At 45.1% G+C, this 27184-nt stretch overlaps 1 protein-coding gene across 1 annotated transcript in view; it reads right to left on the bottom strand.

The window, feature by feature from the left end:
• Positions 1-27184, bottom strand: part of ace (angiotensin I converting enzyme (peptidyl-dipeptidase A) 1) — a 200629-nt gene that overhangs the window by 75639 nt on the left and 97806 nt on the right. The window contains exons 8-12 of the mRNA XM_078223747.1: positions 22805-23028; positions 11591-11735; positions 11392-11490; positions 5555-5677; positions 4493-4704 (exon numbers count right to left, since the gene is read on the bottom strand). Coding sequence (XP_078079873.1) covers positions 4493-4704; positions 5555-5677; positions 11392-11490; positions 11591-11735; positions 22805-23028 — 803 coding nt within the window. The remainder of the gene's footprint in view (positions 1-4492; positions 4705-5554; positions 5678-11391; positions 11491-11590; positions 11736-22804; positions 23029-27184) is intronic.

Here is a 27184-nt window from a genome sequence, read left to right on the forward strand (position 1 = left end):
GTGTGGCGACTAGGGGATTTTCACAGTAACTTCATTGCAGTGTTAATGTCAGCCTAATGTGACACTAATAAATAAACTAAACTAAAAAAAAACGATCAAACCTTTTCAAAACTCGAGGTTCATAGAGTTGAACAAGTATAAACCAACAAATGAAGTGAAATTCCAGTAAGCTGACCCTCTTTCAGAAGCTGCATGGAATTCTATAAAGTTACAGGAAAAATGGAAGATCGGATGCTTAAGCATCTCACTTTTGCTTCAACTGCCTGCTGAAAGTGGTGCACATTGTCAGATAGACAGATTTGCAAATTCATTTGACAGAATGCTTCATCGCCAGAACTTTCTGGCAAGCACCAAGACTATCTTGGCTGCTGCTGAGAAGGGTTGTCTGTGTCAGATCCTTCCCCCCCATGCACAGAGCCTCAGTTCCCCCATGCACAGAGCCTCAGTTCCCCCATGCACAGAGCCTCAGTTCCTCCACATACTGCCCTCGAGGTTGCTGTGGTGGGGAAGAGAATGTCATTTGCCTCCTTCCGGAATGTGCCTTAATGAAGAAGGGGTGGGATTTTCCAGCCCTGTCCGCTCCCGGTTAGAGTCAATGGACTTTGGGCTGGCCTGCTGCATCCCCCGCCAGGGCAGGGACGGAAAATCTTGGACAAGGTCTGCAGTGGTTTCAGTCAATGTACAGCCTGAGTAGCTCCATGGTGCACGACTCTGAGACTCTACAGACTATTCCCAGAAACGCACTCCCAGATAAACAGCAACTGTTGCTGGCAAACAATCAATTCAGTGAAAGACTCCCTTTGGTCTGCCCTCAAACCAGTGTAAAGAGCTGTCAGTGTTGTAGCCTACCATGCCCCAAGGCTCAGGATACATATGCTGAGGGGCTCACTGAAGCTTGGGGTAGTTGCCGCAACACTTAGTGGGAAACGGGGACATTCTAATGCCCCACCATAGGAAACCGAGAGACTGGGAAAAAGGGGCTGTATGTACCAGAGAATCTTTGATATGAAATATCCATTTTAACTACAATCTATAATTGTAAAGGTAGTGAAACTTCTCAGTGCGCCACACACCATGTTGAAAGGAATTTAGCTGTATTGCACTTTTTGTAAATGTCAAATTTAAGCTGTTATACAATGAATTTTAGAAATATAATGAATAAAGTGTAATTTTTGTAAAACTAAACCTGTTTAAAGGCTTCCTGATTTGGCTCGATATTCTGGCCTTATGTCGGTTGGTAGCACTCTCATCTAACATATGCAATAGGGGCAGGAGTAAGCCATCCGGTGTTAAATGTCCCACGCCAGAACATCTGGCACCGATATTTCGAGGGATGAATTCTCCAAGCAGGGCCATGGAGTTTTGGTTGGAGTGTTTGATCTGCTCTGCATGCTGTGGATGTTTTCCTTTAGGGAAGCCAGCCTTAATTGACAGACCTAATTCCCAGTCAAGAGGGGGATATTCTGGAACTGAAGCAGCAAGTAAGGAATTATGGTAATCTCCAAGCAGGCTTTTTATTTTGATGAACCGTGACACAAGAGATGCAATGGGTGAGGAGAATATGATTCCTGACTGGCAGAGGGACTGTGGAGGGACTGGGGAGGGTGGCGGGAGGAGGTAGTTTGCTTGAATCTGTGGTGCCTCACATGACAAGGTGGTCATTTGGCTGGATCTGGGTAGGGGCAAATACTGCTGCTGTTCCTGGACCACAAGCAGTGCTGCAAAAGCATTGACCTTTATCCAAAGCTGTCCTCTCATCCCTTGACCGTTTGAGTTCCTGTGGTCTGGAAAACCCAGACAACCTGGGTTAAACCTGTGGCATAGGTGAACTCTCTGGCTTGCAATCTCACTATAATATTTAAATGGCCAACCTTTCTCCATATGGTTCACTGTCCCCCAATCCTTTCCGACCGCCCTTAAATCCAAGTGAACCAGTTGGGAGTCGAATTTGACACTTAAACATTATTACACCTCATCCTACACCAACATACTCGTTTCTAGAGTTTAGGATGACCCCCATAATATCATTTGACCCACCAGTGCAACACTGAATGAGTGCTGCACTGTTGGAGATGCAATCTTTCATGTGCAATGTTAAACCTGTCTGCTTCCCGGTGGGTGTAAAAGACAACAAGGCACCTTTTTGAAGCAGGGATGTGATCTCGAGTGTTCTGGCTAAAATCTATCCTTTTACCAACATCATTCAAAGAACAGATGATCTGGACCAGTGATGGGAACCTACGACCCAGGGACAAAATGCAGGCCATCTGGGCTCTGAGTGTGGCCCACAAGACATTTTGTTGACTGTTGCCCTTGCACGGGGCTGCCACATTCCGCTGATTTCCATCCATGTAGTTATTTTCCTAACGCTGCGACTGAAGTAATTCGCACGTAAAGCAAGGGCAAGTGAAGCGAGGTTCTTGCTGATTGCTCACAGCATTGACTGTGAGAGCCTCTGTGTCCCAACTGTAAATATATATTTTACTTCAACTTTACCACTTGAAGTTGATAGTAGTTATATTTATAATTAAACATTATTTTTATAATGTGTTATGAAGTATTCGGCATGTATCAAATTAATTTAATCTTGAGTGAACAAGCCTGATTTCAATCTTTTGGCCCACTGAGATGAAGGAGAGCCACTCAGGTGACCCACTCACCAACCTAGTTTGCTAACCACTGATCTGGTCATTGCTGTTTGTGGGATCTTGCTGTGCACAAATTGGCTGCCACTTTTCTAATATTACAAAAGTGACCAGGCATTTCAAACAACTGACTGGATTGACTCTGAAGCACATCCTGAGGTTGGGAATGGTCCTATAAAAATACAAGTTTTTCCTTTGTTCTTTCAGTTAATCTCACAGGAACTGACTCAATGACGATGTACAATGAAGGGTCTCACTGTCTGCCGCAACTACTGAAAGTTGTGTTATCATTGTTGTAACGTAGGAATCGGGGTAGGAGATTCACACTCAGCAAGAAATTGCTAAATGAAATAAACCAACGTCCATCTAATTCGCTTTCTATTATCCTGGTCGACCCATGATAAAATGATAATGGAGTTTTGACCAACCCCAGTGATCATTCTCTGTCAATAAAAAGTCTAAATCAGACCCAGATCGGAGGTCAGGATAACCCCACTGGTGGACAGCTTTGGAAACACTGGGTTCAAATACTTGTTAAAAGGAAATTACTGCGGATACTGGAATCTGAAACCAAAAGAGGAAACACTGGAAAATCTCAGCAGGTCTGGCAGCATCTGTAAGGAGAGAAAAGAGCTGACATTTCAGGCTTTGATAAAGGGTCATCTGGACTCGAAATGTCAGCTCTTTTTTTACCGATGCTGCCAGACCTGCTGAGATTTTCCAGCATTTTCTCTTATGGTTCAAATACATGTGTTTCTCTCGAGCATGTTACACTCACCGATATCAACTTTCTTATCCTGTATCACAGGATATAACTTTACTTATGTTGAGTCTAGAGTACTGGTTGAGCACTAGGAGGGCTATAGAATGCTTCCTTTTATAAGCCAATGCATTGAAGGTTGGAGAGGGAGGTTAAGGGGAGGTTATCTGGAACTATGCAAAACACTAATTAGGCCACAACTTGAATACTGTGTGCAATTGTGGTCACCTCATTACAGCAAGATATAATGCATTGGAGAGGGTACAGAGGAGATTCAAAAGGATGTTGCCAGGACTGGAAAAAATTTCAGCTTTGAGGAAGATTAGATCATTTGTTCTCCTTAGATCAGAGGAGGCTGAGACGAGGTTTAATTGAGCTGTACAAGCTTGTGAGGGTTGTGGATAGAGTGGATGGGAAGGACTTATTTCCGTCAGTAGTGAGGTCAGTGATGTGGGAGCATAGATTTAAATGATGGGTAGAAATATTAGAGGGGGTCTGAGGAATTGATTTTCAAAAGGTTGTGGGGGTCGGAGATTTGCTGCCTGAAAGAATGGTAGAGGCAGAAATCCTCAACTCATTTCAAAGGTGTCTGGATACGTACCTCAGGTGCTGTAACCTGCAGGGTTACAGTCCAAATTTTTTGGTCGCTGCAGACATGAGGGATAGGGTGGCCTGTCTGAAAAGGAGGAATGTGCAGGAATGAGGGGAGAGGGCAGGAGAGTGGCAGAATGTGAATGGCTCCTTAGGAGAGCTAGCATGGACACAATGGGCTGAATGGCTTTCTTCTGTAAGGATTCTCTGATTCTAACAGCCCGTACACGTGTATTTACACTGATGACATTATGAGGCACACAGGGAGATCTGGGAATAGTGACTCTGCAGATTGCTTATTGTAATCAGTTTTCATCAAGACCAGCAGCTCTCCTTCAAAACTGAATAACCCAGAGAGGTACGGCATAGCCAGTCAGATTGCTGCACTTGATTGAATGAAGCTGATTGGTTGCTGGTACAGGCTTGACCAAATGCCTGAGGTAAGTGTCCTCTAACACCTGACCCATTTCTTACACCTATCCTTCTTGACACTTACCAATGCCACCTGGGTATCCATCAGGGACTGGAGGGCGCCATTCAAAATCGGGCCAACCAAGCTCCTCATTGTTTTGCTTGTTCTGTTCCTGCAGCCAGCCAGTGATGGGTGTAAAATACTCAAGCAGGGCTGAAGCATCCATTTTGTTGCTGCCAGTCATCTGCTCAAGGATAACCTGCCAAGCTTCAGAGGAACCAGCGCTCAGTGCTTTACTGAAAGAGAGAGCACAGGAAAGTATTTACGCATCATTTTCCAAGATGGCACAGACTCATGTAATGTAGTGGCCAGGATTCCCTGACCTGGTTTGGGGGTGGGATTCTCTGGTCCTGCTGCTGTGAATGGAGTTTTGGCTGAGCGCTAAATTCTCCATTCCCGTTGGCACTAGTGGTGGGACAGACGACATCGGAGAATTCCGGCCAGTGGAAGAGATCGCTGGTTGGTTCGATTCAGTGTAGAATCCAGGATTGCTGCCTCATGCATTGGCAGTGCCTATGTCGGTAGGTTTATATTGGATTCTACACGTGCATCCTGATAACAAATATGGTGTTGTATCATTCCTCCCAGCCATGTGGCTATTTAGTTTTGTAATGTCTTTGGGTGGATATCACTATGACCAATATTCCAGTCACAGGGTTGGGCTGCCACCATCCCTGATGACGTAGGTTCTCAAAATCACTTTATACAATAAAAATAAGTCCAGCCAGTCAAGGAGCTCAACAATTCTGGGGCCCCAATGACAGGTATAGCAGACTGCCTTATTTAATATTCTGATAAAAGTGGTGAGGTCTCAGTACCTCAGCAAGAAGCAGTGACTGAAGGCCAAAGAAAGGAGAGACAAAAATGAAGAGCAGGGAGATGGTCAGCCTGGCTAACACTACATTTCCTCAGTGGGCCTTTGTGTCTTTCTCAGGCAGGTGCGTTATGGGAAAACCCTTTATTCAACTGCAATTTTGGATTTTAATGAGATTTGAGCATGCTCTGTGTGGCCACAGGATTCAGTCTCCACACACCATTGATAATATTGTGGCAGGCATCTTTTACAGATAACGATGCAGAACCTACCGGAGTATGTCACCAGCTTGGCGTGACTGGTAGATGTCACATTTGTGCAGAGGTCCTTGGTGTCCAGATGCATTGCACAGAGCTTTGTGAAATTGGAACTGCAGAATAAAACTCACAAAGTATCTGCAAATAGTGAGAGAAAATTACAAACACAGGAACTGGAGAAGACAATTCAACCCCTTGAGCAATCCCGCTGTTAAATTAGATCACAGCTGATGCCTAATTCACTCCATTTACCTGCCTTTACTCCCTATCCTTGCAGGCCCTTACCCCAATAAAACTCTCAGGCTTGAATATTTGAAATGATCCATCCCCCAAGCCTTTTTGGAGCTTGTGGCTCCAATTCCATTTCTCTCCCTGTCAATGTTTTGAGACTAAACCAGACTGTTCACAACTTTGTCACAACTGACATCAAGATGAACTCCAGCCACATATCGGGTCATCATTAAAACTGCCTATTTACACTAGTCATCGAGGTCATAGATGTTAACAGCATGGAAACAGGCCCTTCGGCCCAACTTGTCCATGCCCGCCCAGTTTTTAACCAATAATCAAGTCCCAATTGCCCGTGTTTGGCCCATATCCCTCTATACCCATCTTACCCATGTAACTGTCTAAATGCTTTTTAAAAGACAAAATTGTACCCGCCTCTACTACTGCCTCTGGCAGCTCGTTCCAGACACTCACCACCCTCTGTGTGAAAAAATTGCCCCTCTGGATCCTTTTGTATCTCTCCCCTCTCACCTTAAACCTATACCCTCTAGGTTTAGACTCCCCTACCTTTGGAAAAAGATATCAATGCCCCTCATTATTTAATAGACCACTAACTCTATAACATCACCTCTGCCTCTGCTGAAATCCTCATTCATTTTTGCTTGTCTTACATCCAGTACAGGATGAGGAATTATTTCCTCCAATTAAATATTGGGAAAAATGAAGCGATTGTTTTCGATCCCCACTCAAAATATTGTTCCTTTCCTGGCCATAGTGTGAGATTAAGTCAGTTTGTTGAAAATTTTGGTGTCACCTTTGACACTGAGATGACCTTTCAACCTCATTTGTGTCATGATAAAAATCTCCTGACTCTTCCTGCTATGGACCCATGTTTGTCTTCACTAATCTTTTTACTTTATCTATAGAAGCTTGAACAAGCCATTTTGATGCTTCTTGCTAGTTTATGTTCATGTTCTGTTCTCCCTTTATTCATCACTTCCTTGGTACTCCTTTCCTGAATTCTAAAATGCTCCCAATCATCAAGCTTACTACTTTTTTTCGGTAACTTTATAAGCCTCTTCCTTTGATTTAATACAATCTTCAACTCCCTTTGTTAGCCACAGTCGATTTACATTTTCTGTTGGATTCTTTATTTGTTGGAAACCATGGGGGGAATTTTATGCGAAAAATAGGCCCCACCCCCGGCACTGCCCAGATGATTGAACACCGGACTCACTAAAGACATGCTAATGAACATTTAAATATATTTGAATAAATGATTCAGCTTCTTGCTGGAAATGGGTGAGAGGCTGACCGTGCTGGAAATCCTGGTTAGATCGCATGAGCCAGGAAATCGGGCGCGATTTCCTTGCTCTCGCGCGATTTTTACTGGTTCGCTCTGTCCATCGATGGAGAGGGTGAACCAGTAAAATTCCACCCTGTGTATTAATTCTTTAAATTCTGGCCATTGCTTGTCTACCAACATAGCTTTTAGTGTAGATTCTCAATCTACCACAGTCAATTTACCCCTCATATCTTCATAGTTTCCTTTTTTTATACCTTCCTCCCACCTGATCCTTTATCTCCTCCCTCCTCACTGTTCAAGGCCCCACACACTCCTTTCAGGTGCAGCAACATCTCACTTGCACCTGCATCAATTTGGTGTACTGCATTTGCTGCTCCCAATGTGCTGTCCTCTGCACTGGGGAGATTAAATACAGACTGGATGACCACTTTGGGGAACACCTTCGCTCAGTGAGCAAGAATGACCCCAACTTTCCCATTGTTTGCCATTTCAACTCAGCATCTTGCTCTCACGCCCACGTCCATCCTTGCCCCGCTGCAATGTTCCAGTGAAGTCCAATGTAAACTGAAGGAGCAGCATCTCAACTTCCAATTCGGCACATTGCAGTCCTCAGACTCAACAGTTCATTCAACAACCTCAGCATGTGACTTTTCTCCTCCATCATGACCCTTTCTTTTATATCCAAAGCATTTTTTATCCCAATACAAAACCTCCCCACCCCCTCCCTCATTGGGTCATCTGTCACTTGTTCTTTAATTTTGCTTTCATTGAACACTCAGCTTTGTTTTCCTACTGGAACATTCTGTTATCTTATTTTTCTGCCGCTACTCGCACCTCCTATAGTTCTTCACACTGCCATGAATGTTTCCTGTCTTGTGCAATACACATCTTTGTTACAATCTCTCCGAGCTCCCATCTATTACTGAGCTTCTAGTCTGCTCCACCCCCACTCATACAGTATATGATCCATCACATTTCTCCCCCTCATTAGCTCTGAAGAAAAATCACATAAACTTGAAATGTTAATTCTATTTCTCACTTCACAATTGCTGCCAGACCTGTTGAGTATTTCCCAACATTTTCTGTTTTGTTTCAGATTTCCATCATCTGCGGTATTTTGCCTTTATAACTGTAAGTCTTTATTGATTCCTGGGACTATTTACAAATATACAGTGGAGGGTACAAGCAAGGAGCTGTCTCCATGTTTGCTGGTACAAACATCTCTGTCCAACACTCAACTGATCCTGGGTGCTGGTCATGTGCCTCTTACATCATTGTGTGGATGGTACTGTACTCAGTCCCACATTAACCCTCTATGTGCCAGGCCTTTATACTACATCTGTGAAGCACTTTCAGAAGTTTCATAAAGTCATAGAGGTTTACAGCATGGAAACGGGCCCTTTAGCCCAACTTGTCCATGTGCCCCCTTTTTTTAACCACTAAGCTACTCCCAATTGCCCGTGTTTGGCCCATATCCCTCTAAACCCATCTTACCCATGTAATTGTCTAAAATATTTCATTATGTTAAAGGTGCTATGTTGTTGTTCTTTTCAAATCCCTCCATGGTTTCATCCCTCCTGATCTCTGTAAACTCCTTTGGTTATACAACTTCAGTGAAACCTGCGCTCATCTAATTTGTCCTCTTTTGACTTCTGGTTTTGATCACTCCACCACTGATGGTCCTGACTTTAGCTGCCAAGGTCCATTGAATTCTCTCCTTTGCCCGCTCCCCTCCTTTCAGACACTCCAATTTCTTTGATTAAGCTTTTAGCCATCTGCTCCAATATCCTTTTAACGTGGCTCAGTGTCTAATTCTCCTTTCAACGCTCATTGGGACATTTTAATGCATTAAAGGCGACAAATGAACTGTTGCTGTTGAGAGAGTTGCGGATTTCCAAGATCTTTGTGTCAGGAATGCTTCTGAGTTCACTCCTGAAGCCCAATGTTACCCCCCAGCCAGTGGAAATAGTTTATTTCTATATACCCCAGCAAATCATAGAATCCATACAGTGCAGAAAGAGGCCATTCAGCCCATTGAGCCTGCACCGACAACAATCCTATCCAAACTCTATCCCCGCAAGCCCCATGTATTTATTCTACTAGCCCCCCCTGACATTGAGGGAAAATTTACCATGGCCAGTCAACCTAACCCACACATTTTTGGATAAAATCCTTTTATCATTTTAAAAACCTAAATTAGATCAGCCTGCTCTGCGTCTCCCTCCCTCCATCACTCACTTCCCTCCTTCCCTTCTAAACACAAGGGTCTGCAATTCAAATAAAAGCAAAATACTGTAGGTTGGGCAGCACGGTGGCACAGTGGTTAGCACTGCTGCCTCACATCTCCAGGGACCCAGGTTCATTTCCGGCCTCGGGTCACTGACTGTGTGGAGTTTGCACATTCTCCCCATGTCTGCACGGGTTTCCTCCGGGTGCTCCGGTTTCCTCCCATAGTCCAAAGATGTGTGGGTTAGGTGGATTGGCCATGAGTGTCAGGGAGCCTTGCAGGGTAGATTTGTGGGGTTATGCGGATATGGCCTGAGTGGGATTGTTGCCAGTGCAGGCTCGAAGGGCCGAATGGCCTCCTTCTGCACTGCAGGGATTCTATGGATTCTTCTATGATTCTATGATACTGGAAATCTGAAATAAAAACAGAAAATGCTGAAAAGATTCTGCAGGTCTGGCAGCATCAGTGGAGAGAGAAACAGCTAATGTTTCGAGTCCAAATGACTCTTCCTTGGAACACCAATTGCAAACTAAATTCATGTAACCTTTGTTTAACCCTTTTAGCCCCTGTATCATTCTGTGCTGGACAATCTCTGACGTCTATAAATCCTCACTATGGTCAAATGTCAAAAGCTGAATGTCTGATGATTCATAGTCAGTCTTTGGTGTTTCTTTTTTCCCCATTCCTCAGTCTTTCCGAACCCCTCTCAAGAAGGTGTTGATTCATGTTGGGGATCAGTTCTAACGTCACTGCCTGTTCTATGCTATCTCATTGATTGGGAACTTGGGGTCCGTAGCCCCAATGGTTTTAGCAAGGGTGGAGATTGAGGAGGGAGAGAAGAAGCTGTGACCGTCACCATCCTCCGCTGTTTGCTAAGGTTCCACTCGCTGGATCACCACTGCCTCCTACCCTGCAACAGCAGTGTCACTTTAGCCTGGACTTTAGTCCTCAGGGAAGCAGGTCATCAGCCTGTCCTGCACCTCCCTCTCTCCATCACGCATTTCCCTCCTTCCCTCGCTTCCCTCCCTCCCACTTGGCCACTTGCTCTGCCTACCCAACCCCATCTGTTGTATCAGGAGTTGAGACTTGGAGCACCAGTCAGCGCCACTAACACATCCCTTGGACAGGAAAAGGATTAAAAATAACACACTGGAAATGGGGTTCTTCTGAAATTCAATGCTTTTGAAATTAAGATGACACTACAGTTTGAAACATAAATGGGCCTATTGTAAAGAGAATCCTGGGGGATAGGCTGAAACATGGCTTTGATGGACAGTAATGTTGTCCAATCTGAAAGCCTTGCGATGTGATGGAAGGGTGCGCTGCGGTAATCAAGCACTTGGCAGATGCTGCATACCTGGGAATTGTTAAACATTGGCCACACTCCAGTTCCCACCAACCCTCAATGATCTTGCTGAATGGGGAACTAAGTTCTGCCACAAGAGCAGGGCAGCAATGCCATTGGCAGCGGTAGCAGTCCCAGAAAAACAAACGGTACTTTGCACTCAAGTCATGCATATTTTCCAGTGCACTCTCTATTCTATCAGGTTTATTTGGGCAGGGTATGGAGAGTGGTGCCATAAACACAGTTTCACATACAGCTATTGACCCCCCAAGCTTGGCCTCCTTTTCCCTGGTCGAACAAAACTCCCCACACAAGAAAAGCAGCTTCCCCTCCCTCCAAATCCACCAGGAAGATGACTTTGCCTGCTGCAAGTCATCTATAACCCACTGTGGATCTGAAGGCAATGGGAACATAGAAAAGTCAAGTGTTTCTCCCTTTTGATCAACTTAATCACAAAATGGGCAATTTAATCCATGACTCGTAATGAACAAGCATTAAAAATTGGTTCCCACTGCTTGCCATCAGTAATCATGACCCGCCTTTAATTCACTGCCAACCTACTGTCTAACTACCATCCCACCATCAAAATGCTGACATTTTGCCTCCTACACAATTACGTCCCCCCACCCGCCTCATTTCCCACTCTCGAGAGCTTCACTAGGTTCTGCCCTAAGTTCCTGGTTCCTTTGCCAACAGCAAGAATGAAGGAGCTCTGTCTGAAATCCTACTCCGTTGGACAATGTTACCTGATGTAAGGTGTGTTTGCCGGGATGTGGTACTTGGCACCAGGATCAAAATTTTTTTCATTTCTTAGAATGGGTGGGCAGATCCCTTGGTACTTTGTCCTGAAAAACACGTAAACGTCAGAAATTAAATCCAAGGCAAACCCAAAGACTCAGATCAACCTCTCAGTATGAGCCACTCGTTGTTTTGTTGTCGCTTTACCTCAGGTACCACCATTCATAGTTATAGTTCTTTGGTGAAATCCGCCCACTGAACACTCCCCAGCGCCATTGGTCAATCAGATATCCAAATGGGAGGAAGGCAATTTTTTGCAAGGCCATTTTCAGGAGGTAGTTAATGTCGGTTTCTGTCAAGGAAATAAAGTGATTGCATTAAGTAAAATAGAAGCTGAGTGAGTGATTTCCCTTGCAAAGATTTTCATATCCCCTAACTTTCTTTCCTTTCCTGAAGGTGCTGACTCGGGGTTCTAATGGACAGCACAGCTCTTCAGTACGCCAGCCAGACAGGCAGATCATGTATTGAGTTCCTGATAAGTCTCACAATACCAGGTTAAAGTCCAACCGGTTTAATTTGGTAGCAAAAGCCTTTTGCTTTTGCATCCAAATAAACCCGTTGGACTTTAACTTGGTGTTGTGAGACTTCTTACTGTGTTTACCCCAGTCCAACGCCGGCATCTCCACATCTTGAGTTCCTGATGACAGGAGGGATTTTGAGGCTTTAGAGAGGGTTCACTGGGAGACTAATTGCTGCAAGAAAATATATACGCAAAGAAAAACTTGAAAAAGCAACTCATTTATTGTTAGAATGATGCAGGGGGTGGTATAGTAAACTTGTCTATGGGCTACAAAATGATGGGACAAGATATATGAAAGCAGACTGTTTCCAGTGGTTGTAGCTGGGGCTGGGCAATATATTTGCCCTCTGTGCTGCTGGAGAAGAACATTAACCAGTGTTCCTGCCCTAATCACCACTCAGCCACTCTTTTTGCAATGCATCTGTGGTAATAGTCTGTGAACACCCACTGACTGTAACACCTGGAAGAGTGGTACCTTAGTGAGCTGTCAAAGTGCTGCCATGAAACGATCCCTCAGCAAGAGTCAGCAATTCCAGGAGAGGCAACATGAAAACTGAGGAAAGGTAAAACAAATCAAGAAATAACAACTGCCTGACACCAAGTTGAGCTTAGAAAGCTGATCCTGACTGGTGGAGTAAGCTTTTCTTTCACCTTTTTCAGGCTGACCTAAAGTGCATTTTAGCTAATGAAGTCCTTTTTGAAATATATGTAGGGTCAGAGGCTAGGAATACTGCGGTGCTTCCTGAACATAGAAATACTCACCTCCTGACTCCCCAAAACCTATCCACCATCAACAAGGCACAAATCAGGAGTGTGATGGAATACTCCCCACTTGCCTGGATAGGTGCAGCTCCAACAACACTCAAGAAGCTCAACACCATCCAGGACAAAGCAGCCCCGCTTGATTGGCACCACATCTACAAACATCCACTCTCCACCACCAATGCTCAGTAGCAGCAGTGTGTACCATCTACAAGATGCACTGCAGCAATTCATCAAAGATTCTTAGACAGCACCTTCCAAACCTATGACCACTTCCATCTACAAGGACAAGAGCAGCAAATACATGGGAACACCACGACCTGCAAGTTCCCCTCCAAGCCACTCACCATCCTGACTTGAAGTATATCGCTGTTCCTTTGCAGTCACTGGGTCAAAATCCTGGAATTCCCTCCCTCACGGCATTATGGATCAACCCACAGCACATGGACTGCGGTGATTCAAGAAGGCAGCTCACCACCACCTTCTCAAGGGCAACCAGGGATGGGCAATAAAATGCTGGCCAGCCAGCGATGCCTGTGTCCCACAAATGAATAAAAAAAAGCAGTAGCCCCCAATTTGTGCACAGCAAGCTCCCACAAACAGATATGTGATAATAACCAGAAAATCCATTTGAATGATGTGTTTTACATGGTAATTATTAGCAATGTCGCCTGGGAGAATCCCTTTGCTCTTGATTAAAAGAGTAGCATTTTTCACATGCACCTGAAAAGGCAAACAGGACTTCAGCTTAATGTCCCATCCAAAGGATGACACCTCTGACAGTGCAGCACTCTCTCAGTATGGAGCTTGCCAGTCTGAAGTTTGCACTGAAGTCTCTGGAGTGGGACTTGAGTCAATAATTTTCAGACTCAGAGGTCCTGGGGAAGGGGAAGGAAACAGGTTAATTGCAACTGAGTGAGGAGGAAATGTGTGTGCCAGAGATTTGCTGCAGCTATCAGACAGGCAAGTTCAGAGGCAGTGCTGCCTGCACTGATAAGCAGAAGAAATGTCAGTCAACCTCCAAGGTGATAAATGTCAATGAATTTTATCTTTGACTTTGAATTAAAATTCAGCTTTTCTTTCTATTCTGTGAGTTTGTGCTCATTATGGTGAAGATAGTCATCAAAAGAGAATGGACCACTGCTTTTCTTGATCTATATTAATAACCTAGACTATTTCAAAATTTGCAGATGACATAAACTTGAAGCATTGTGAACTGTGAGGAGTCTAGGCAGCACGGTGGCACAGTGGTAGCACTGTTGCCTCACCACGCAAACAACCTGGGTTCAATTCTGGCCTTGGGTGACTGTCTGTGTGGAGTTTGCACATTCTCCCCGTGTCTGCGTGGGTTTCCTCCGGGTGCTCCGGTTTCCTCCCACAGTCCAAAGATGCGCAGGTTAGGTGGATTGGCCATAATACATTGTCCCTTAGTGCCCCAAGATGTGTAGCCATGATGTGGCGATGTCGGCGTTGGACTGGGGTGAGCACAGTAAGAAGTCTCACAAAACCAGGTTAAAGTCCAACATGTTTATTTGGTAGCACGAGCTTTCGGAGCGCTGCTCCTTCACCTGATGAAGGAGCAGCGCTCCGAAAGCTCGTGCTACCAAATAAACTTGTTGGACTTTAACCTGGTGTTGTGAGACTTCCTACTGTGCCCAAGATGTGTAGGTTAGGGGGATTAACAAGTGGGGTTATGGGGATAGAGTGTGGGTAAGATACTCCTTTGGAGAGTCCGTGCAGACTTGATGAGCCGAACGGCCTGCTTCTGCACTGTAGGGATTCTATGATAGTGACTGATTTTATGAGGATATAAACAGACTGGTAGAATGAGCAGGCATGTGGCAGATTAACATGATTGCAGAGAATTGTGAAGTGATACAGTCTAGTAGGAAGAATCAGAGGCATGGTAGAATATAGAGCACGATTCTAATAGGGGTGCAGGAACAGGAGAAGCCTGGGATAGATATGAGCAAAATCATTAAATATGGAAGGGGTGATTTCACAAGCTGTTAATACAACATGTGGGATCCTGGACTTTATAAATAGGAGCATACAGTATTAAAGGAAGAAAATTATGTTAAACCGGCAGAAAACACTAGTTCAGCCTCAACTGGAGTATCGTGTCCAATACACTGCATTTTTGGAAGGATGTGAAAGTATCAGAGAGGGTGCACAAATGATTTACGATCATATTTGCAGGAATGAAGGACTTCTAGTATGTGAATAGATTGGAAACATTGGGATTATTCTCCTTGGAGAAGAGACTGTTGAGAGGAAAGTTGATAGAGGTGTTCAAAATCATGAGGTGCCAAGAGAAAATATTACCTTTAACAGGAGAGTCGAGAACCACAGGATACTGATATAAGTTGAATGACAAAAAGAGCCAATGGTGATATGAGGAGCAATGTTTCTACGTAGTAATTATGTATGATCCAGAATGTACTGCCTGAGAGTTTGATGGAGGCTGAGATGTTGGGGCTTTGAAAAAGGAACTGGATAATCTCTGGAATAGAAAACAATTCAACCGCTATGGAGAAGGGGCAGGCAAGTGGGTCAAACACGTTGTTCCTACAGAGAGCTGTCAGAGACAAAACGGCCGGAATTTTTCCATTTTGTTTCGAAGTGCCGGGCGGGCGTGTAACTGGGAGAGTTTCAGATCTCTTTTTGAGCATGTTTTTAGGCCTCCCCCCATACGCACTCTGGCTGCAAAATTTAAAGCAAGTTTGTTGCTTGCTGCAGAAGGTGGGGCTTAATGCGCCCGAAAGCCTGCAGAGGGAGGTAGTGTACATGTGTAGACCACTGATGCTGCACAGGTGCATTAACAGATAGAGAGCTTGTCAGGCCCCTGCTAGTGCAGGCAGCCTGAAATAGCTCCCCCCCCCCCACTCCCTGCAATCGTGAGGGCCCACGGCTCAAGATGCAGCACCTAGTGACCCCACCACTGCCCAGACCGCTCACGGACCCCTTCCCTCCCCCCACTGATCACGGTTCTGCTGTCCTGACCCCACCGATCGCTGCAGAGTGCCAGCGGGCCCTCTCGCCCTCTCTCCCCCCACCAATCGCTGCAGAGTGGCAGCGGGCCCCCTCTCCCCATTAGCCCCACCCCCACTGAGCCCTCCCCCATTGGCCCCACCCCTACTGGCCCTCCTCCAATTGGCCCCACCCCTGGCACTGCCTGGTGGGCATTGCCCATGTGCCAGGGTGGCATTGCCAGACTGGCATGGCCCAAGGGGCATCCTCCCCTTGACCTCGTGCTCCCTGGGGGGAGGTCTCTGCTTCCACCAGCGAGGCCAAGACAACAGCTCCCCATTCATGGGGAGCATGTCTATTCCTCACCGGCGAGAACCTCTCCTGGCGAGGCCATAGAGACAGGTGATTCTGGACGATTGAACGCCGGGCTCGCTAAACACATTCAAAAGGCGATTTGCATGTATTTAAATAAATTAATTAGCCTCGCTCCCATTTCCAGTGAGAGGCTGACCACGCTGGAAATCCTGCGCTTGTAAAATGGCGCCATGATAACAGGCTCCAATTGCACTACTCGCTTTACGTCCCACTTTACAACCACGTCGCGCCCGAAAACGGGCATGATGTGGTCGTAAAATACTGCCCAACGGGTTGAAGGGTCTCTTGTTGTGATGTAACTAAGCTATCATTTGATTCGTACACCTATATCAACCTCAAACAATCTCGGATATACTGGACCATGGGTTAGATAAGGAGTAAAGCTCCCTCTACACAATCTGGAGACAATACACATCTTTTTAGCCTGTCTTGATGCTCTCTCCACTCACGTTGTTTTGTTTCTTAAAGACTTGATTAGCTGTAAGTATTCGCATTCCAACCATTATTCATGTAAATTGAGTTTGTGTCTTTATATGCTCTGTTTGTGAACAGAATTCCCACTCACCTGAAGAAGGGGCTTGCAGCTCCGAAAGCTTGTGTGGCTTTTGCTACCAAATAAACCTGTCGGACTTTAACCTGGTGTTGTTAAACTTCTTACTGTGTTTACCCCAGTCCAACGCCGGCATCTCCACATCATTGAACATTCCCAGGACAGGTACAGCACAGGGTTAAATACAGAGTAAAGGACTCCCCAGTAAACACTCCCAGGGCAGGTACATCAGGGGATTAGTTGCAGAGTAAATTTTTCTTTGTTTTTTTTATTTTCACTCTCTCTTTCTCCATTTCTGATGCAAAGACTCACAAGCCAGCTTGGGGATTCACGTGTCAAGATTTTGGATAAGTGGAGTGAACGGCCAGTCAAGGATGGAAGAAATAGCCAACTATTACAATCTATTTACGGCACACAAACTGGACATTGCTCATGAAGTTTCGGGATTGGAAAGTTTATTTTTATTCTTCCAAGGAATGAGGGCATTGGTGGCTTTATTATCCATTTCTATTTGCCCTTGAGAAGGTGATGGCAATCCACTTTCTTGAACCGCAGCAGTCTCTATGATGTAGATATACCCACAGTGCTGTTATGGGAGGAGTTCCATGATTTTAATCCAGTGACGGTGAAGGAACAGCAATATATTTCCAAGTCAAGATGGGATGTGGCTTGAAGGGAATCTTGCAGTGGTGGTGCTCCCATGCAGCTATTGCCCTTGGTCTTCTGGATGGTACAGGTCATGGATTTGGAAGGTGCTGTTGAAGGAACCTTGGTGAGTTGCGCAATGTGAAATGGTGCACGCTGCTCCCACTGTGCATTGGTGGTGGAGGGAGTGAATATTTGTGGATGGGTTGCCAATCAAGCGGCCTGCTTTGTCCTAGATAGTGTTGAGCTGCTAGAGTGTTGTTGGAGCTGCACCCATCCAGGTGAGTGCAATTCCGTTACATTCCTGACATGTGCCTTGTAGATGGTGGACAGGCTTTGGGAAGTCAGGAGCTGAGTGACTCACCCACCAGATTCCTAGTCTCTGACCTGCTCTTGTAGCTGTAGTATTTATATGGCTGGGCCAGCTCTTGCTGAATAATGACATAGACTGCTTCAGCACCTGAGGAGTTGTGAATGGTGCGTGTGGTAGCAAAGCTAGTCTCACTAATGGTGACCATGAAGCCATTGTTAATTGTTGCTAAGACCCGTCTGGTTTACTAATGTCATTTAGGGAAGGGAGTCTGCTCTCCCCCACCACCCCCTCCTCCCCACTCCCACTCCCACCCCACCCAGCAATGTGGTTGATCCTTAACTGCCTGCTGAAATGGTCTAGCAAACCCCTCAGCTCAAGGGCAATTACAAAAGGGCAACATATGCTGGTTTTATAGTGATGCTCACATCCCATGAAAGAATGAAAAAATAGGGGCTTGGTCCCCACTATCCAAAGTGTCAGTTCCCCACCAACTCCAGCAGATCTGATGCTGTCTCATGCTTTAATGAGTGTGATTGGCAAAGGCAGGGCTTCTGCCTGTCACTGGGAGGACTGGATTGGTTGACAGTTCTTCAGTCATCCAGGAACAGTGCTGTAGTGGCCAGAAGAGGCACTGCAGGTAGGTGCCTGGAGCTAAGTGCTGGGAACTGGAGAAAAGGCATGGGGCAAGATGTGAGGTAGTGGGAGTTTGGGGGTTGTAGTGGGAGTTTGGGGGTTGTAGTGGGAGTTTGGGGGTTGTAGTGAAGGCCTTGGGAGTCATTGGGGGGGAAAACTGGGGTCTTGGGGGATAGATCAAATAGGTCATGCTCTCTCCCCTTCACCTTCCCCCTCCCCACCTCCACCAGAGTACAGTTTAAGGCGAGGAGTGTAACATTTTGGCCATAAAATGTTCCAGGAGGCTTGGAGCATTTTGATTGTTTAAGTTAAGTAACTGAGCTAGAAGGTAGCTGTTGGAGTTCAATGTGGATGTAAATAGTTTGAAGGACAGTTGGGAACTAAAGCAGGAGTCTGTGATAAATGAGTGAATGCAGTGTTAATCCAGATAAGATCTTGGGGTTGACATGTTATTGTCTACGGAATTATTGGTTCAGTGCTTAACTGTGGTAAAGATGGGTAAGGTATAAACTGCACATGCAAAGAATTTTCACTGAAAGCAACTTAAAGTTCTATCCAAGAGGAACGCCGGGCTCCTGAATAATCTTGAAAACACAAACAGATGGACCGGTCAAAAAGTAGAAATGTAACTATTTAGGGAGTGAGGAAGGAGAAATTCTGATCTCCAAATAGTTCAGCCAAGGTCTAGGAGGCTTGCAAAGTATTCAGAAAACTCCCTGAACAATATCAGATCTTATTGAATGGTGGAGCAACCTGGAATGACTGAACGGCCTATTCCTGCTCCGGATTTGTAAGTTTGTTTTTTATCTCAAAGAGTCGAGAGTCTGTGGAACTCTTTTCTCCAGAGAGTGGTGGAGGCCCAGTCATTGAATAAGGCAGAGTTTGATAGATCCTTGACTAACAAGAGAGGGACTGGCATAGTGGTATTATCATTAGACTTGTAATCCAGAGATCCAATGTTTCAGGGGTCTCGGTTTGAATCCCACCACAGCAGCTGGTGAAATTTGAATTCAATAAAATTCTAGAATTATGACCATAATGACATAAATCCTTGGAAATGGGTACTGGGACCTCCAGTAAGAGTGATGATGAATTGTGGGAGAGTATGGAGGGTGGGGGCACAACATTCTCAGCCCTTATTTTCTTCTCAGTCCCTCTGTAGGGCACCTGAATAGTCACACAATGCTGTGATTAGTGCTGGGGTGTAATATAGATCAGAGGGCTTATATTCCAGTGAGCCACTGAAAAATCAAAGAAAGTGGAAGTTAAGTATAAATTCACTCACCCCTATCCTTGCGGCCAGAAAGCCCCAGCGTTAGGCTTTCTAGAAAGGCCTGTTTGATATACTTCTGTTTTACCTACTCTGATTTCAGCACAAGGTTCCATCAGGGAGTACACCTACACTGGGAGGTGTGAATGACCTAGGTCTAAAAATTGAGCAAACTGTTCTACGAGGAGAACGATTGGCTGGTAGAAGTGAGGAAACAGGTGAAAACCTGTACGAAGAAGCTTGTAGCTTTTGCTACCAAATAAACCTGTTGGACTTAAACCTCTTATGAAGAATAAGTTACCAGGGAAAGTCACTGAACAGTTCATGGGGAGAGAAATGGTGGAACTGAGCAAATTAGTCAGTGGAGTTGAATTTTATTGATGCATTGGGGCTCATTGGGTAAAATGTCCTTGCCCTGTTCCTAAACATTGCTCCCCTTTATCTCATAGATTCTCGCAGTCCTTGAACCTGATAGTGAAGGAACTTTGAGCAACTTATCAGTGTGCTTCAATTACAGATATAGCTATTACTCAAGTTGTTCAATATAAATTATAATCTAAAACAGATAACAAATTCAAAGTGTAGGTGCTTTTCAATATGAGTTAAGTGTCGTATTCATGAGGAATTACACAAGAGGATGTCAATTATTGCCCAGCATTACGGTCTAGAAATACAATAATGAAATATTGATGCACGGCACTACCTTCAGCCCCTTGAAATCCAACCTTGGTTTTACCTAATAATGACCGTTTGTTGTACCTTGTTCTCTTGTCTATTTTCTCCAATTTAAGGGTTATTCTGCTTTGAACATTAGTTTTGTGTTATCCTTTTTCGGTCCCTCAATCATTTTTAAAAATTGCCTCCATTGTGGTTCATATCACAGCAGCAGAAAAGCACTTGCCCAATTCCTCTTTGAAAATTACAATTGAATCAGCTTCCACCACCCCATCAGGCAGCATCTTCCAGATCATAAATGCTCGCCATGTAAAAAACTTTCCTCATCTCTCTTGGTAATCTGATCCAAGCCAAAGCCAAGACCAAGACACAGAACTTTTCTTTATTAAGAGGGTTTATTGACTTGTTCAATCTCACAACTGCCCTCCCATTCCACCCAGTGTCCCAGCTGTCTCCCATTTCAACCTTTTTTCATAGAATCCCTACAGTGCAGGAGGAGGCCATTCAGCCCATCGAGTCTGCACCGACAACAATCCCACACAGGCCCTATCCCCGTAACCACATGTATTTACCCTGCTAGTCCCTCTGAAACTAAGGGACCAAGCATGGCCAAACAACCTAACCCACACATCTTTGGACTGTGGGAGGAAACCGGAGCACCCGGAGGAAACCCACGTGGACACGGGGAGAATGTGCAAACTCCACACAGACAGTGACCTAAGGCCAGAATTGAACCCAGGTCCCTGGCGCTGTGAGGCAGCAGTGCTAACCACTGGGCTGCTGTACTGCCCAAACAAAAAATCAAAACAAAGATCAAAAAAATGTGAGGGGGTGACACCCCCTCCTGAGGCACTAATGTGAAAGAAAACGTAACAAATTAAATCAAAAAATCATTCCCATGGGTGATGATGCACCCAGGCTCCATGCCACCCATCTGTAGCCGAAGGCCTCAAGCATATTGTTAGACCACCCAGCTGTGAAACATAGCTGTGGTAGAGGGACAGACAGCTGGGTTGGACAACCTGCTTGTCCGCTATTTATACTCTTTTTGAACAAAAAGTCAATAAATTAAACAAATATCAATACATGGGAAAGGGTGACAGTCCCCGATGGGGCATTGAAACTAAAGCAAAACATCAAAGGAAATTTAACTAACTAAATCAAAATATCATTTCCAGGCAGGGGGTGATGAGGTACCACAGCCCCCATGGTGCCCACTGATCACGGAAGGCCTGGAGCGTGCTGGTGGACCACACGGGTGGAATTTTCCCATCCCGCCCACTACAGGAATCGTACGGGCAGGACATGAACCATGCAAAAGTCCATTGACATCAGGCAGCAATTTCCTGTCTTGGGGCAAGCAAGGCCAGAAAATCCTGCCCCTCATGTTCCCCCTTCAAGGCCACTTGGCCATCAACATAGCCGTGGTAGAGAGGCAGATAGTCAGGTCCGATTAGCCCCTTGTCCTCTATTTATATGCTCTTGTTAAAACCATTAAATCAAACAAACTAATTAAGTACTTGAAATCCCTGAAAGGGGTATTGTAAAAAAAAACTTTAAAGAAAACTTTGCAAATTAAAATGTCATCTATTATATGCTTTTAAATTAAATAAATGGTCAATAAATTAACCAAGAATGAGAGGGGGTCACAATCCTGGTGGGGCACGGTAACAAAAATCAAACGTCAAAGAAAACTTAACTAATCAAACCAAGATATCATACCTGGGATTGTCACCTATTTATATGTACTCAAAAACAATTAATCCCATCACCTGTTTCTCACAAACTCAAGAATGTAACTGACATTAACAAACCTTAACGATGTAATCGGCATGGCATTAACACCTCTGATTCTTTGTTATCTTGAATCAGTCTCCTCTGTTTAATGACACTATTGCCAGTTTCTCCTGACCTGCACTACTTGAACATAGAACACAGAACAGTACAGCACAGAACAGGCCCTTCGGCCCACGATGTTGTGCCGAGCTTTATCTGAAACCAAGATCAAGCTATCCCACTCCCTATCATCCTGGTGTGCTCCATGTGCCTATCCAATAACCGCTTAAATGTTCCTAAAGTGTCTGACTCCACTATCACTGCAGGCAGTCCATTCCACACCCCAACCACTCTCTGTGTAAAGAACCTACCTCTGATATCCTTCCTGTATCTCCCACCACGAACCCTATAGTTATGCCCCCTTGCACTACTTGAGTTGCAAAGTCTTTTGAAAAAGCTATCCAATTAGTCCCACCCTCCTGCTTTTGCCAACATAATGTTGCGATTATTAGGCCAGATTCTCTGATTTCACCACGGCTGGGATTTTCCGGTCCCACTGCAGAAAAATGGAGATTTGGCTAATCGCCAAATTCTCCGTTCTCGCTGACGTGAATTCCAGCCATTGTTTCTCTTCAAGTACATATCCAATCACATGAATAAATCTGCTTCCACCGCCCCTAAGCCATAGCTGGATCTGTGGCGGGAATTCTCCGGCTTCGCCCACGGTAGGGATTCTCCGCTCCTGCTGCAATGAATGGAGTTTAGACTGAGTGCCAAAGTCTCCATTCTCACTGGCAGCAGTGGTGGGGTGAACAAGGTCATAGTAACCTGGCTTATGCCTTATGTTTTGTTCTGGCGAGGTGCCTTCTTACCATTGTCATCCACGGCATTTTGCAGTAATCCGATCTTTCTCAAGTGCTTGGGAGTAGATACTGAGAGTGCCATTACGTCTCCGACTGCTTCATGGAAGCCTGGGTTGGCCCCACTCCTGAAGCTGACTGGTTGATCCTTGTACTGAAGATAGTATTCCACATGGCCCATTTCATGGTGCACCGTGAAGAGCTGTTCCATAGTGACTGTCGTGCACTGTTTGATTCTGGAGAGTCAAACGGAGGGGGATGTATGGTTAAAGAAGCCTCTTGGTCACATCCAGAAAGAAACAATTGTTACCAAAGATCCAGTGAATAACCTCTCATTAATACCAAGACTAGCATTTATATGGCTTTCACAACCCCAGTACACTTTACATCCAAATGAAAAATTTTGAAGCTAGTCAATGTTGTAATGTAGGGATCGCGGGCGACAAGACTCCACAAGGAACAACTCAACAAATATCTGCATATTCTGTTCTGGTGGTGTTGGTTGAGGAGTAAATATTAGCCAGGACACTGGGAGAAATTTCCCAGGTCTTCTTCAAATAGCACCGTGGGATATTTTACCTGAGAGGGCAGACAATTATAACATCTCATTCAAAAGACAACACCCAGGACAATGGAGCATTTCACTGAAATGCCAGCTTGGATTTTGTGCTTTGTTACCTGCAGTGGGATTGAACCCACAACTTTCTAAGGCAGAGACAAAAGTGCCTCCATCTGAGCCTCAGCTGCTTTCCAATAACTTCATCAGTGTTGTATCACATAACATAGAGAGGGGGATAAAACTTGACCTCCTCTTGGGAAATAAGAAAGGGCAGGTGACAGAAGTGTCAGTGAGGAATCACTTTGGCACCAAAGAACAGTACAGCACAGGAAACAGGCCCTTCGGCTCTCCAAGCCTGTGCCGCTCATTGGTCCACCTAGACCATTCGTTTGTATCCCTCCATTCCCAGACTGCTCATGTGACTATCCAGGTAAGTCTTAAATGATGCCAGCGTGTCTGCCTCCACCACCCTACTTGGCAGCGCATTCCAGGCCCCCACCTCTCTCTGTGTAAAAAACGTCCCTCTGATATCTGAGTTATATCTCGCCCCCTCACCTTGAGCCCGTGACCCCTCGTGATCGTCATCTCTGACCTGGGAAAAAGCTTCCCACTGTTCACCCTATCTATGCCCTCCATAATTTTGTACACCTCTATTAGGTCTCCCCTCATTCTCCGTCTTTCCATGGAGAACAAGCCCAGTTTACCCAATCTCTCCTCATAGCTAAGACCCTCCATACCAGGCAACATCCTGGTAAACCTTTTCTGCACTCTCTCTAAAGCCTCCACGTCCTTCTGGTAGTGCGGCGACCAGAACTGGACGCAGTACTCCAAATGTGGCCTAACCAGCGTTCTATACAGCTGCAAAATCAGACTCCAGCTTTTATACTCTATACCCCGTCCTAGAAAGGCAAGCATACCATATGCCTTCTTCACCACCTTCTCCACCTGTGCTGCCACCTTCAAGGATTTGTGGACTTGCACACCGAGGTCCCTCTGTGTTTCTATACTCTTAATGGCTCTGCCATTTATTGTATAACTCCCTGCTACATTAGTTCTTCCAAAATGCATCACTTCGCATTTATCTGGATTAAATTCCATCTGCCATTTCTCCGCCCAATTTTCCAGCCTATCTATATCCTGCTGTATTGTCCGACAATGTTCATCGCTATCCGCAAGTCCAGCCATCTTCGTGTCATCCGCAAACTTGCTGATAACACCAGTTACACCTTCTTCCAAATCATTTATATATATCACAGGTCCCAGTACAGCAGAGGTCCCAGTACAGAGCCCTGCGGAACACTACTGGTCACAGACCTCCAGCCGGAAAAAGACCCTTCGACTGCTATCCTCTGTCGCCTGTGGCCAAGCCAGTTTTCTACCCATCTAGCCACCTCTCCTTGTATCCCATGAGCCTTAACCTTCTTATCCAACCTGCCATGAGGGACTTTGTCAAATGCCTTACTGAAATCCATACAGACGACATCCACGACCCTTCCTTCGTCAACCGTTTTTGTCACTTCCTCAAAAAACTCCACCAAATTTGTAAGGCACGACCTCCCTCTTACAAAGCCATGCTGTCTGTCACTAATGAGATTGTTCCGTTCTAAATGCGCATACATTCTGTCTCTAAGAATCCTCTCCAACCAGTGATGATTAGTTTTAAGATAACTATGGAGAATGATATGTCTGGCCCAAAAGTTAAAATTCTAAATTGGGACAAGGCCAATTTTGATGGTATCAGACAAGATTTTCCAAAAGTTGATTGCGGAAGTCTGTCGGCAAACAAAGAGACGTCTGGTGAGTGGGAGGCTTTCAAAATTGTGTTAACCAGGGTTCAGAGTAAGCACTTTCCTTTTAGAGATAAGGGCAAGGCTGGTAGAAGTGGTGAACCCTGGATGGCTCGAGATATTGAGGCCCTAGTCAAAAAGGAGGAGGCATATGACATAGATAGGCAGCTGGGATCAAGAGGATCCCTTGAAGAATATAGAGGGCGTCAGAGTAGAGATAAGAGAGAAATCAGGAGGACAAAGAGGGGGCACAAGATTGCTTTGGCAGATAAGGCAAAGGAGAATCCAAGGAGCTTTTACAAATATATAAAGGTCAAAATAGTAACAAGGGAAGAATAGGTAGGACCTCTTAGATGACCTTGTTGATCCTTATGTGCGGATCCACGAGAGATGGGTGAGACCCTAAATGAATATTTCTCATCTGTCGAGAAAGGCATGGATGTTAGGGAACTTGGGGAAATAAATATTGATATCTTGAGTGTACATTTTACAGAGAAGGAGGTGCTGGAAGCCTTAAAGTGCATCAAGGTACATAAATCACCAGGGCCTGATGAAGTGCATTCCAGGACATAGTGAGAGGCTCGGGAGGAAATTGCGGGTCCCCAGCAGAGGTATTTGAATCATCGACAGCCACAAGTGAGGTGCCTGAAGATTGGAGGGTGGCAAATGTTTTTAAGGCCACACTTGAAATACTGTGTACAATTCTGGTCACCCTGTTATAGAAAGGATATCATTAAATTAGAAAGAGTGCAGAAAATATTTACTAGAATGCTACCGGGACTTGATGGTTTGGGTTATGAGGAGGGGCTGGATAGACAGGGATTTTTTTCCCCTGGAACATAGGAGACTTAGGGGTGATCTTAGGGGGCTACAAAATAATGAGGGGCATAGATGAGATAGATAGTCAACATCTTTTTCCAATGGTAGGGGAGTCTAAAACTAGAGGGCATAGGTTTAAGGTAAGAGGGGAGAGATACAAAAGGGTCCAGAGGGGCAATTTTTCATACAGAGGGTTTTGAGTATTTGGAACGAGCTGCCAGAGGCAGTAGTAGAGATGGGTACAATTTTGTCTTTTAAAAAGCATTTAGACAGTTCCATGGGTTAGATTGGTGTAGAGGGATATTGGCTAAACACGGGCAATTGGGACTAGCTGAATGGTAAAAACTGGGCAACATGGATAAGTTGGGCCGAAGGACCTGTTTCCATGCTGTAAACCTATATGACTCTATAACTACCAAAAATAATATAAGGCCAGCTAGAGGGATTATTTCATCGAAAACATCCCATGTTCTTAATCTTTTTGACCATCTTCACGTTTTCTTTATATTGGTTCATGGGATATTGGCGTCGTTGGCTGGGCCAGCATTTATTGCCGAGGGCATTTATGAGTCAACCACATGACTATGGGTCTGGAATCACATCGGTCAGACCAGGTAAGGATAACAGATTTCCTTCCCTGATGGACATGAGTGAACACAGTAACAGTTTTAACAACACCAGGTTAAAGTCCAGCAGGTTTATTTGGTAGCAAATACCATTAGCTTTCGGAGCGCTGCTCCTTCGTCAGATGGAGTGGAAATTAGTGGACATGAGTGAACCAGATGGGCTTTACGACAATCGACAATGGTTCCATGGTCATCAGTTATTTTCAGATTTTGTTTTAAATTGAAAGGTGCTATTGTTGTGCAGGCTTGCTGGGCCAAATGGCCTCTTTCTGCACTATAGGGATTCTATGAATTCAAAGTTCACCATCTGCCATGGGGCAATTTGAACCCGGGTCCCCAGAGCATTACTCTGGGTCCCTGGATTGCTAGTCCAGCAATGATACCACTACAGCACCTTCTGGCCTGCTACAAGGGGCGGTTCGGTGGCACAGTGGTTAGCACTGCTGCTTCACAGCGCCATGGACTCAGGTCCTATTCCTAGCTTGGATCATTGTCTATGCGGAGTTTGCATGTTCTCGCCGTGTCTGTGTATGTTTCCTCTGGGTGCTCTGATTTCCTCCCACAGTCCAAAAGACGTGCTGCTTAGGGTGCTTTGGCCATT

Source organism: Mustelus asterias, chromosome 11 (assembly GCF_964213995.1).
Source record: "Mustelus asterias chromosome 11, sMusAst1.hap1.1, whole genome shotgun sequence".
Taxonomy (NCBI): Eukaryota; Metazoa; Chordata; class Chondrichthyes; order Carcharhiniformes; family Triakidae; genus Mustelus; species Mustelus asterias.